General features: G+C 50.1%; 1 protein-coding gene across 3 annotated transcripts in view; it reads right to left on the reverse strand.

The window, feature by feature from the left end:
* Positions 1-91: 91 nt before the first annotated feature.
* LOC311438475 (uncharacterized protein) overlaps positions 92-13,485 on the reverse strand; it is a 50,750-nt gene continuing 37,356 nt past the window's right edge. For all 3 annotated transcript variants that reach the window (XM_084522875.1, XM_084522873.1, XM_084522874.1), the window contains 3 exons: positions 5,738-5,911; positions 3,433-3,682; positions 92-1,064 (listed from right to left, as the gene is read on the reverse strand). In XM_084522875.1, coding sequence (XP_084379001.1) covers positions 3,629-3,682; positions 5,738-5,911 — 228 coding nt within the window. In that variant the 3' untranslated portion in view covers positions 92-1,064; positions 3,433-3,628. The remainder of the gene's footprint in view (positions 1,065-3,432; positions 3,683-5,737; positions 5,912-13,485) is intronic.

Here is a 13,485-nt window from a genome sequence, read left to right on the forward strand (position 1 = left end):
ATGGGCGGGGGAGCGCGGTGCCTCGGCAGCATCAGGCTGCGCCTCTGCAGCTTCCTCCACCAGCTGAAGGCGCCGCAGCGATGGGCTGAGGATTGGGCCGGCGGGAGTGCTGCGCTGCAGCCTCCCCCCGTGCCTTGTGCTTTTCTGAGCGAGGTATTGGAGGCCAGCCCTTGTCACAAACTCACATTTTTGAGCGGCATCCAAATGTCAGCCCCCCCACTGGGACTCTCGGCTCTGGATTGTTTGTTTCGGTCGCTTACATGAAATGCAAAATCAAATGTTAACACACACACACGGCCACGTAGCTATAGCAATAAAATTATTTCTTTTAAAAAAAGCAATTCTTAGCCCATCCGAAAATAGCATCGCGTAGCTAGAAACAGAAATAGGAGTCCCACACCGTCTCTAGCCTTGCTGAAGTTACTGGCCCTGCATTCACCGCGTAGTGCCACATCTAATCCCTGAACAGCCCGCGTTGTAGAGGTGTTATTGGCTGCCTCCCCAGCTGCAGAGCCTGCCACAAATCCTTCACACCTCCGAAAACCAGACTGGTTTTAAGTACCTGCTGCAGACTTCAGGGCAGAAGGAGGAAAGTGATGTTGTTTGTAATGCCCAGGGGACGGCTCCCACCGAGCATCAGAGACCTCCTTGTGCCTCCAAAGCAGAGCCCTCAGCATGCCGTTGCGGGCGTGCAGGCTGACAGCAACAGCGTCTTGGGGTGTATGGGAAGCATTGGAGATTTCTGCACAAAGCGTGTGCAGAACTTGGATCAGAGAGGGTCACGAATCTGGAGACCTGGGGTTTGGTTTGCTTTTTTCCTTTCCTGAAGGGATGGCAGCATCGTAAGGACACACACACCTCCCTGAGCCGCTGTACTGGGGAGCATGGGTGCATCCCTGTGGGCAGGGCAGCCGAGGTCAGGGGTATCAGGCCTGGGGTAGGACTAAGTGCATCACCCCCACCACCAAAAAATAAAAAAGGGCACTGTGCACTGTGTGGAAGATGAATTATTCAGAGTGTACCTGGAGGTGCGTGGGTCAGCCGCTTCAGGGGTGCGCCTTAAGCTGCAAGCAAGAGAAAAAATAATGTCACAGGCACAGGGGTTAAGAATTAAACAAGAGGCAAAGCTCCAGCGTTCACCCCTCGGGCTGCAGGTGCACAAATCTGCTACTGGGAGCGCGGCACCAGGTCCCATAAATTCCACAGCAGCGTGTGGAGGTGCCACACACGCCATGCAGCCTGACTGCGGTGCAGGGCATGCAAGCCGTGCCCCCTCCTGCCCCAAACGCCCTGCAGTCACAGCGCTCTCCCTTCCAGACGCTCACTATCCCTCCTTTCCATCCAGCGCTAGTCATGAGGCCAGTACAGGCATATCGAAGGGAGACTGGCTACAACAGGCCACTGGCCCCTTCAGCTCGCCTTCTGCACCAGGAGAACCAGTGATTACCTCAAATAATAATCGTTAAAAATATAATAATTGAATCTTAAGGACCAGATAATGATCACTTGGGCTGTGTTCTCTTGCTGCAGCAGGCGTGAGGCAGCGCGAGCTCAGCCCCACGTGGAAAGCCCCCTTCCCTCACGGCTGGGCGAGGAGGGGGGGGGGCTCTCGCAAAAGCTTCCTCTTCAAAGCGCTCGCTCGAGCCTCTTTGAAAACAAAATGATTAAAGGCTCTCTCCCCTCTCATCCGACATCAGACACAGCTCGCTCCGCATCCTTGCTCTCACCCCTTGCTACGCGTGCCGCTGCGCTGCGGCCTGGCGTGGAAGCAGGGCTCGGTACCGCACAGCACAGCCCAACCACCTTCCTGTGAGCCATGGGCTGCACCCCTAGGTCTGTAGGGAAAGTGGGGCTGGGAAGGCCCACAGTTTGTCATAGTGTTGTATTTTTTTTCTTCCAGTGACTTTAGCTGGACGTAGAGATGGATGGAAATACTCTGGGCCACCACAACGAGGTCCCTAGGTCCAATTTGTTATTGATAATATTTTATCCAGCATTACGGGATGGATGAGCCACAGCCTGGCCAATGGAGCCCATTGAATTCAGGTCTCTCTGGCACGGAGACCCAAAATGCTCGTTTTTCACCCTGACAGCCGCCACACGGGGGGCAGGCAGGAGGCTGAGGCGCTGCTAAGACGTGTCAGAGGCAGCCACGAATCCCGGCAGCGCCTCTTCGGCCTGCCACAGTGCCTTTAGATCAGGTGGGTTTAGCTTAGTTCAGCTCCAGCTTAATTAACAGTTTTGTCCCAGCAGGAGGGCTGCTGAAAACAAAGATGCGTTTAAAAAAAAAATAAAGCAGGTTTTTGTGTTTTGGTTTGGTTTGGTTTGTGTTTTTTTTTTTTACCGTATTGAATGAGAGCCACAAAGCAGTAAAATATTCCGCAGTCTCACACAGAAGCAGCCAAGGCTGCATAATAATAATAATAAAAAAAAAAAAAAAGAGAGACAAAAGCAGGCGAGGACTCTGCTCTCTGATACTTACTGATGGCTTTGTCAGGGAGCAGCGAGCAGTTTTGATGGGCATCGGTGCTCGGCCCTGGCTCCATCACGAGGTGTTAAGGCAAGGAGCGGGCATGAAGCCTGGCAACAGCTCGCAAGGCCACAGGGCAGGAGCTGTGGGGTCCTGCTCTGCACCAGCCCACCCAGATGCGGGTGTAATTACTCGGGGCAGGAGCCTGCTTCTGCGTGCGGCCGCCTGGATGCGGGGCAGGGGCAGGCTTCACGGCGAGGAGCTTCCAGCAGCGTAGGTGAGGCAGAGCCGGTTAATGTGACCTGGATTAGAGGCTATAGATAGCGCTTCCTGCATGTTTTACATTTTCAAATAAAAAGAAGCTTCTTGTTTAATGGTTAATAAAAATGATTAGCGCTCCCAGGGCACTGATTCTGACAGATGCAGAATGGCTGGAGGGACCAGCTACAAGGCACATGGGAAGATGAAACCCATTTTCTTTTTTATATTTTTTTTAATACTGTTGAGTTCGTCTCCACCAGCATTTGCAAGTTAATTTGTAATGTAATTATATGTTGCTCCTGTCACAGAAGCAAAGAGAGCGTGATGGGCCGGGGCCCGCCAGCAATGGCACAGCAAACACTTCTGCAGCAAAGGAAAGCTGCCAGCTAAGTGTGCACACACGCACGTATATACACGTATAAAACACTACGTATGTGGTGGGTATTGTACATGAAGAAAAGCCCATTCCCGCTCTGAAAGCTGCCTCAGTTTTTACCTTTTTTTTTTCCACACCGTGGAAAAATGATCTGCCACTGGCACATCCCCAGGATGAGGATGGGGGTGACACGGGAAGGCGATGGTGCCCTCACCTCCACTGGTGTCCCCATCCCACCAGCCCAGTTTCCCCGGGGCTGAGCCCACACCAGGGCTTGGCTCCTTTTTGGTTGTGTTGCTCGCACTGCAAGGTGAGGCTCCCTTACCTCTTGGGCTTCTCCACGGGCGGGGAGACCTTTGGTGTCGGCTGCAGTGGGACTCGTTTGCTTTGTTACGCACTGTTAAGGGTGCCCCGAGGTCTGTGTGAGTCCCTCAAGCAGGAGCTGTTACTGTGATGGCTATAATCTGTCAGTCGTTTTCCCAGTGATGTGTCTCCCGTCCAGATGTCTTGCCATCCAGCTCTTAAATTTTGTGATGCCAACGCAAAACCGTCAGGAAGACGGGCTGGTCCAAGACCTGCTCCACACAGCACAGGAGAGAAGCATTCATGAAAAAAAAATACTTTTTTTTTTTTTTTCAAATGAAAAGACAAATGCAAGAAATGGTCATAGTTGGGTAAAAATGAATTGAGCAGTGCGTAAGAGAGACACAAGATTAGGGAAGATAACGTTTTAGTTTAAGTGTTCCATCATTATTAATTCATTTGGTGCTCTTTATGATAATACCAATCATTTGGAATTCATTTGGTGTTTATGTGGATGTCATCTCGACTTCTGCAGAAATTCCAAAGTAATTCAGCATTAATGTGCTATTAAACATTGTTACCAGCCAGTACCTTCATTACTTTACCAGCACAGAATAATCTTTCTTTCCCCATTCTCTAAATTCAAACTCCAGTGTTTGTTTTGCTTTTATCTTTATTAGGGTTTTAAAATGTAATGCTGCTATTTAAAAATCCTCCTTATGCTACATTACTCGTCGGGTTTTTTGATGGCACCAGAACTATGCAAATCAAGGAGGGGGTTAACAGTGATTCCTCATTCCATCTCTAAGTCACAGTATTTTAAAAAAATACTAACAAATAATAGAAAAGAAAAGAAAACTTGCATTAAAAGAGCATTAATTAGGTTTTACAGTCAAGGACACTACAAAGTCCTGACCCCGGCCAGGGCTCGGCCTCCTCCTCCTCCACCACGCGCGGCTTTGCGCAGAGCGCCGAGCCCGCTGCTGAGGGATTTTTGCACTTAATGAAAACCCCGGGAAGAATATGAATGTGTGGAGGTTAAAGGAACCTGGCAGCGCTTACTTGTCTGTCATGTCTTTAAGGATTGCCATTAAGTCATAAACGTGACAAAGATTAAAGAGTTTATTAATGTTATTAGAGACTTGAGATAAAATGCTGTGCCTTGCAGGGTCTCTCTCCCTCTCTCACTATTTAATGAAAACATTTTCATCACTTTCTGAATCTATTATACCCAATATTCATTTCAGGAGTCCTAAGATTATTTTATTTTAATTAGAGAAGATGTAGCAACCACCTGAAAGCAATACAGCTGAACACCTCGCCACGACTCCCCTCTCCCCGCTCCCGGCAGGCGAGCCTCCCCCCAGCAGCTGAGCTGCCCTGAGCCCTGGGGGACCCCAAAAGCCTGCCCCATCCCACACCCGAGCCCAGATATCTTTGTGCCAGAGCCTTCCTGGCCGGCTCAGCGCTTCCCATTCGCAACGCAGGCAGCTCGCAGATGCTCTGTCTTTTAAACTTTCCAACCAGCCCGGCTTGATTTGTTAATTTATTCTGCAACCTGATTTACTGTTAATTTATTTTGGTGAGGAAGGTAGCCCAGCTTTAAATCCCAATTAATTAAAGGGGAGGGCTTAACGCTTTCTGCTGCGCGGGAGCTTCACGCCACACCGTAACCCGTTTTAGCGCCGCACCGAAGCACTTCAGAACTTTATCACCGTTACCTAATAGAAACCCATACACCTGCAACTTAATTTCACGCACACAAAAGATTGCTCTTCGCAAATGTGCCTTTAAGAGCCGAATTTCGGCTATAGCCTTCATCACCTGCTGCTTAGCAACAGCCATGGCATCGCTGGCGGTGGGCTTGTCCTACACAAAAATGTCAAATTCAGGCTGTGCTTCTCCACCCCGCCTTGTCCAGCCCTGCAGGTGCTGCCCAGCCCCTGGTTAACAGCATCAGATTTTTTTTTTTTTTTTTTTTTTTTTTTTTTTTGAGGAATGTCCAATTTTAAGGATCTTAAAAGCATAACACTAACCCCTGGCTGTTTGGGTAATTTGAAACAGCGATGGGAAGCACGGTGCTGCTGTGACCACGATGGCAACCCCGACGCACATCACCGTGAGCGCAGCTGTGCCTGAGCTGCTGCCGCCTCACCATTTTGCACTGAACACCTCCAAAAAATTTATACCAAGGATTCTGCCACACACCCAAAGCTAGAAGGGGAAGAGGCGATTATATCCAGCCTGTCCAACAGGTGTCCCGAGGCTGTTTTATACTTCCCAAAGCACAGGGAACCCCCCCCCAGCCCAAACTTGCCACCTCCTACCTCCATCCTTGCTCCGAGGCCGTCCTGCAGCAAACAGCTCTGTGTTTCCGCAGGCGTGCCGGTGTCTGTCCGTCCACACGACCGCCAGGATGTGGCTTCATGCAATGCTCCTGCCTGCTGCCAGCCGGCTGCTCCCCGCGGCACGTGCTTATCCCAGCAGCATCCTTTGACAGCCTGCAGAGAGGAAACCACGGGCTAGATCCCACACTTTAAAACTGTTGTGCGGGCACAACTAATTCACCAAAAACTGAAGGGCAGGTTTGCATTCAAGGAAAAATTAGCGGGGAGGGTGAGCACGCAAGACAGGCAGCCCTGCCAGCAGCCGTCACTCCGTTTTTGGCAAGGCCAGCTGGCTTGGCAAGCACCAAGGTAATGAGACGAACTGAAGTACCAGGCACCGGGGCCGCTCTTTGAAGCAATTATCCTCCGGAGCGACGAGGAACATGATGAAAAGGTTTCTGGAGCCATGGTGTGGCTGCAGGGCGAAGGCTGCTCGCGGTCCTGCAGCCTCGTAGAGCCAGGTGGGTGTGCAGCAGGGATGCCCCAGCAGCTGCTCTTGAATTCATAAGCACACAACTTCTCCCAGCAGCAACTGAACTATTTGGCACCCCAAGGGCACGATGTGCTGTGACCAGCAGCTTTGGTTAAGGAGAGGCCCACGGTTAAAGCTGCAACTGCAGCACTCCATGGGGACACGTCCCCACCCCATGCCCCCAGCCGCAGCCAGGTGAAACAAGGGCAGACACAGGGCGATGCTCTTCTGGGGCTTCTCAGTGGCAGCAGGTACCAGAACAAATGCTAAATGTTGGGTTTTGTACAAACAGAGGCCAGCAGGCTGGGGGGAACACGAGCAGCAACAGCAGCTCACAGGAACGCGCCCAACCTTGGCCAGGTGAGGAGGACCCAGCTCCTGCAACAAGCCTCGGGAGCTTTTACATCTCTCACCCACAGGGTATCTGACAGTTTTTGGTTGGTAAAATCATGACCACGAAAAGCCAGAACACGTGAGGATGGCCTGGAAAGCCAATGGTCCCTGCTAGCACAGGCAGAAATGTTTGTCACACCAGGGAATGGCACAGGAGGCGCGCCTGCCTTCAGCAGGGAACACAGAACGGGGAGACAAATCTAAAGAGCTCCATAAAAGTTTTAATGGGTTCTCTCAGATGTGGAGTGGCATTTTAATGGGATGTTTTAAATGATTTTTGTCTTCTTTCTTTCTCTCCAGACTTCAGACGGACTATTAATCTGAGGGGCTCCTGCCTGCAGAGGAACAGCCTTTCACAGCAGTCACCCATGGCAGTGGGGATGCAAACAGCACAAGGAGTGGCAAGCAGGGTGGGCTTGGCATGGGAATGGGGCACAAACAGCATGTATGCACCCCTCACTGCGAAAAAAATGCAAAAAACGACATACATTATATATCTCTCTTTACATACACACATATATATGCTCCTTCCAAACATACATATTGCTTTCAAAAGATGGAAACGTTTTGCTCGCTGATGCTTTCAGTGCAGGGAGGCGATCTCTGGCTGTTGCTCGTTTCACAGAGAACCTCTCGGCTGTCAGTGGAAAACGTGTCAAATGCAGCACAAACAGCAGTTGGGTTGGTTTGTCAGTATCTGGCTGCATCAAGCCTGCTCCTCCTGGAAATCCTCGTCCTCCCCAGCTGTATGGGATGATGTTCCACCAGGAATAGTGATGTCTGTTAGGGAAACGTTACCTAATGAGGGCAAAGAGTTTCAAATGCTGCAGCACAGCGTATGCAAAAAGCATTGATTTTGATGCCTTCAGAGACTCTGCTCTAGTTAAAAGGAAATTTTAAAAAAATAATAATAAATTGCAATTTTATCTGGCACATTGCAATGTTGCTTTCATCAGATTTCATCAGCCCAGCAGCATCTCCCAAGGGTCCTGCGTACCAAGGGTCCACCCGGCCTCTGGTCTCTGGCTTTGGGTGACAGCAGGGTCAGAGCAGGGACTCACACGACGCTCCTCTCGCATGCCCTCACCCTTCATTATCACACTCCTGGCCCCCTCCAGGTGTCAGCTCTCAGCAGCGTCCTCCTTGGCAGGGTTGAGGACACGACACTTCTTCTGCAGCCACCCTCAGGTCTTCTTCCACCGACACTGCTGGGTCCCTGAACAGCAGCCTGGGGGAGAGAGATGCCGCGGTGAAGCACCACTGCTGCTGTGAGCACCAGCAGCAAGGCTGGGGGCTTCTCCTCACCCACTGTATGCCTCCACCCTGTCCTCTGCCAGCGAACGCTGGAAAGTCATCTGTGAAGTCTTCCTCACAAGCGCTGGTGTGTGCAACCAAACTCAAAAGCACCAGGAGAATTTGGCGGCCTTACGGGCCGAATAACCACGGGCGACAGCTACCTGGTCAGCTGGCAAAGTCACGCTGAACTCAATTAATACTTCTGATGAGAAAACCAAACCTAAATCCCACAGTAAAACAGTTCAGCTCTGAAAAGCCTGTGTAGATGACCACTGTTGTCCACTAACCAGAACGCATGCCAAGGGACACCAGCTAGCCCTTCTTGCTGTTTGTCCCTGCCCTCTCCTCCCGCCAAGTTTCACAATCCCCACATCTCTTAAGACAATGCAAAATAAGGCAGAGATGTGCCATTTTCCCTTTAAAAGCAAAATCCTTTCAAAACTAAAAAAAAAAAAAAATAGTAATAGTAATTACATGGCTTTCACACAAAGTGACGCAAGTAATATGCTTTTAGATAGAGACATACAAGGCAACAGGCAAAAATGCAGAAATCTGAATCCGACTTATCTTTAAAAGCTATTTTTACATGAGAGACAGAGGAAGGAGGGTGACAGGGAACGGTAACCAGAGCCCGAATAATATTTGAGAGCAAGCCACAGTGAGGAATTAACCTTTTCCTAATTAGAAGCTGTGCAGCAAAGGAAACCACGCAGTCGAGAGCGATTTCCGCGAGACAGGGCTTGTGATGCGGGAGACAGCCTGGCTGTCCGTCAGGAGGAGCAGCAGCAGACGGGGCCAGGCTCAGGAGGAGGGATGGAGACGGGGCCGTGACCCTGCAGCACGCCGGGCAGGGTGAGGGCCAAGCCCAGCAGCCCATAGTGCTGAGGTTTCGTTGCGGGATGTAAGCTCGCAAGATAACGACCAACAAATGCAGTCTGAACAGGGCTCTTCTAGGGGCAATCAAGTTTTTCATGCAAGAGGAAAATGACTCGGGAAGTTGGACTTCAAAAGACTTTAACCTCCTCCGAGCTGACACTTCATGTCCTCCTCTGTGTGACTCTAATTGTCCAAATATTGCCACATTTAGTAACCGGAGACGTGGAAGGATTTGCTCCAAGTATGCGGCGGCGAACATTTGATTCTCCTCTTTTTAGCCTGGATCTGAGCTCCTCAACTCACCCGACGACTCGCTGCAAGCCTCCTGCATCATCCCTGTGGCAAATATCTTGCGAGCAGCTTGGCCAAGGGCTTTATTTTTAACAGCCTCGTTTTTATTAACACCCACGCTCTTACATCTCAGGCTGGAGAGCTCTCAGGGCTGCACGATGCAGATATGGCAAATGACACAGAGATGATGCTGGTCCTGTCGGCCTGGTCCTCTTGAACCTCATTAAAGCTCCAGAAGGCAGCCAGCTACCTGCTGCCTGATCCAATAATGCTGGATCCGTGGGGAATAAATAAATAAATAAGCACCTCTAAAGCACGCTGCTCCTTTAGGCTATGTTACCTTGAATTATGTGCTACTGCCCTACACAAAATAGCGGACTGATGGGATGATAAGCTTGGGGAGAGAAAGGTTTATCAGCATGTAAGAGAACGAGAGTGAGAGAGAGAGAGAGGATGGAAAAGGAAGATGTTTTAATGCAAAACGCAGCTTGCCTTGTTTCCTTTAAGCTTCTCAGTCAGCTGGGCGTTGTCCAAGAGCAGAAGGTATTTTTCTGAGGCTCTTAAATGATATTTTTCATCACCAGCCAGCTAAAGAAGCGAGTATTTCCATTCACACTATTTCTCGGAGTTACATTTAGGATATCTGCACCAGCCAGCTCTTTGTTGCTGTCTGTGCATGAGAGTTAAAAGCTAAACAGCATCTCGCACACCACTGCAGCATCTCGCTTGCCTGACCCCAGCTGAAAGGCAATGGCACAGCAGCTGCTGGGTTTGGAGGCCCAGCAAGGGGATGCCTTACACATCTGGGGCATCGCTTCACATCTGTCTCCCTGCACAGCAGCAACAAGGTCGCCACCCTTGGAGAGGCCCTCCGTGACAGACAAGAAGGGCTTGCAGGGTGCTGCTGTTTGCCATGTGCTGCTTCCCTGCTTGGAGCAGCCCCCGAGGCAGGGATTAATTGATTTTTGTGTTGGCAGCGTGAGCAGCAGTCAGGGCTGATCTGCTCAGGCAGGGCATCCCGATTTGACGCCCAACAAGAAGCCAGTGCAGGCGATGGCTGTCCCACCACCAGTTCCTAGAGACCCTACATTTCCCAAATGTTGCTCAAACACTTTCAACGAACCCCAAGCAACGCAAGAGCTGGCAAAGAGCTGTTGGTGGCAGGGGGCTTCGCCCTCCTCTCTTGCAGAAGAGGCACCATCTCCAGCAGGTCCGGGGTGACACCGGGAAGCACGGGCAGAGCTGAACTGGGGCAGGGAGGCAGCACCAGGGCACCAGCACGGGGAAACCTGAAACACAGAGCAAAGGCTGCAGCCAACACTTGTAAATAACTCCTAGTGATTTTAGCCCAGGCTAAAAGACCAGTTCACCCCGCTCGGGGCTTTGCTTTCAATACAAGTTTGCTGCCCACAGCCCAGGGGATGACAGCACATAAAAGAGTGCTTCGGAAAGCCTCGGTGCTCGCTGAGTAAACAAACTAATTTGCAGCTTGACATTTTAGCCGTGTCCTATGTAGAGGACTTTCTGCTTATTCAATCTTTCTGAATAAAAACACTTAATAGCTGTGTGATAATAAATAGGATATTAATACTATGCGTCACGGATGCTCGGTACCTGATTTAACCTTTTTTTTTTTTTCTTCTAACCTCAACAGGGGCTCTGAAAAATATGCAGCTTTTTATATAACTAAATTAATAAGTGTTTTCAGCCACTGAAAATAATTACCACCGAGAACTGATGCCAGCCGGTCCGTGCTGGATGCTGTTTGCCTCTCTCTCACATCGCGGCTGTGATCTTTGCCTTGACCGAGCCAAGGGATGTGCACCCCCAGCAGGATGCGCCCTCATCCTGCCCGTGCCCTCCTGTCCCAGCTTCGCTGCTCACCAGAAGGAGTAACTCAGGCTGACACCACCCCTCCCCGAGATGGGAGCCATCGAATTATCCGAGGATAAACCTAAACGCTCGCTTTTAAAGGGTAACTGAGCTACTAAGAGCAAGTGTCGTGTTGGACATGCCATGTTGTGTTTGTGACGCCTGGCTTTGCATCGCGCTGTTATCTCCTGCCATGTCACTGGAAGAACGTGAAGCAGCAGGACACGGCACGACAGGAGCCTCGGCACCGCGGGAAGGATGCTCGCTGGGCTCCTGCTCCGCTAGGGCTCGCCCCAAATAAAGGAGCCGAGGGATGCGCACGGCGGTACGTCTGCAGAAAGCTGCTCGAGTCACCCAATTATCTGCAGAAAACAGATCGCCCAAATTCACCTGCTTCGCACATAATTAATGCTCTCTTTGCTTCCATTAAATGTGATTTCATTATCTTCGTCTCCCAAACAACCAGATTACAAGGGAGGAAAACTCTTCCGCCAGCTTTTTACCCATAATGGCAGTCCAAAGGAATGTGCCCGAGAAAGGCAGCTTCCTTCTCGGCATGGCACTGATCGTAACCCCGACTTACCCTGCCAAAGCTCCCCTCCGTGGGGAAGAGGCATTGCCCCAGGCAAAGCCCCCTGTAACAGCACGGGAACACGCTGCAGGGGTGCAGGCTGTCCTCGTCCTCGCCGGGAAGGTTGTTCTGCCCTGAGCTCCTGGGAAGCTCCACGAGATGATAAATCATTGAAAATGCATTGTAATAAAAAGCGGCCTGTAAAAAGTATCCATGTGCATTCGGTGCAAACTCTAAAAGCTTTCTAATTTTTACCGTCTTCTAGTGGAGGAGGGAAGTGGAAGCAGAAGGGCTGCCTGAACACCTCCTCCATCAGGATGCTTACAGGATCCTGCTGGGTCCTTGCCCCAAAAGCAAAGCTTGTTCCCAGCAGGCACCCACGGGCCATGCTGCAGATCCTGCCATTTTCCACACCCTTTTAACATCCCCTCCATTCATTTATTTAGTTATTTTTAATCATTCTTCTGATGCTAATGGACTTGCCTATCCCGCACGGTGCCCCACATATTCTCTAGATGAAACCAACAAATTGCCAAGCCCGGCCTGACCGCCCATATGCTGCTCCATTTGTGTCCACTGGTGTCCTGACCTCGCTTTTGTTCAAGCTGCTCAAAAGCCCGGGCGAGTGCCTGAAATATTCTCCCATATCTTAAGCTAAGGAAGCTATTCTTTTCCCCTGTCACATAAACTTAATTTGCTTTTCAAAGAAAAATTGTAGTTTGTTATTGAGCTCCTCAAACGTCTGAGGAAATACACAGAAAATGCTTGGCACATATGGTATTTTTATGTGGCTTATTTTTTTCCTTGTCTACAAGTCTGCACAAAATTATTGCTATTTGGCACACGGCAAAAGGAAGTCTCCTGTGCATAACATGATTTAGTCTGGCCGATAAAGTGGAAGTGGATTTCCTCGTTGCATATTAAGTTCCGCTGGATGCCATTTGCACAAGAGAGCAAAATTGCAGTTTCATGTTCTTTTATGATGATACATTTCCTGCCAGGCATCCTCATCTTTTTTTCTCTCCCCCAAAACATTAAAATCTCTCCCAGCAGTGACTCTCCAAATTTCCCACTCCCGTATATTTCTTCTCCTAAGACTCCAGCCTGCCACAGCCCCCTTTAAAGCCGGTGGGAGCTTTGACGTGAAATTCGATAAGCTGAGGATGATGGCTACGGTCCCTGCCGTTCTTCTTCCCCTATTACCTCCCCTCTCCTTCCACTCCTGTCATATTGTTTTACCTATTATTCCAAGCCTAATAAATTATCAGTAATGCTCCGGCATAAAACATTTATTATCCCCAGCATCATGTGACTGATGAGTGAGTTAACCTCAAATTTCTGCCCGTATAATTCACGCACATTGATTTTACATGAAAAGAACTCTTGACTTGCAGGAGATGACCCTGATAAATTTAATCTCTTTAATGCTTCTTCTTTCTAAATAAATGTAAAGTGTTTTCCTCTATAAAGTTTCTCACCAGCAAAACCTGCAGTGCAACTTGGCAAAAAAAAACCTCCTCCGCTACCCTTCTGAACTAATCGATAAAGCTTAAAAATAAATAAATAAAAAAAATAATAATAAAAACTGGATCAAAACGCTCCGATTCCTCAAAGCCCAGGCAGCCCAGCCAACCTGACAGCTTTGTTACGCCTGATCAGACCTGACAGCTGGTGTCAGACCCACAGCTGGAATTTGGCGCTGGCTGGAAGCAGCACCATCCCGGGGCTGGCCTCGTGCCACCGCTCCCCCGCGGCGTGTCCCCGGGGTGGGGACCCCAGGGAGACCCTCCCAGGTCACGGGGACCCCGAGGAGTGGCCCACGGTGGGTGCTGAGGGGCTGCTAGCGCAGTGATGTTGTCTCTGGATTTGCTTTACCAGGGTGGGGGGTAAACGGGGAAAATTGTTGTGCTTCGTGCT

Source organism: Aythya ferina, assembly GCF_964211825.1.
Source record: "Aythya ferina genome assembly, chromosome: 6".
NCBI lineage: Eukaryota > Metazoa > Chordata > Aves > Anseriformes > Anatidae > Aythya > Aythya ferina.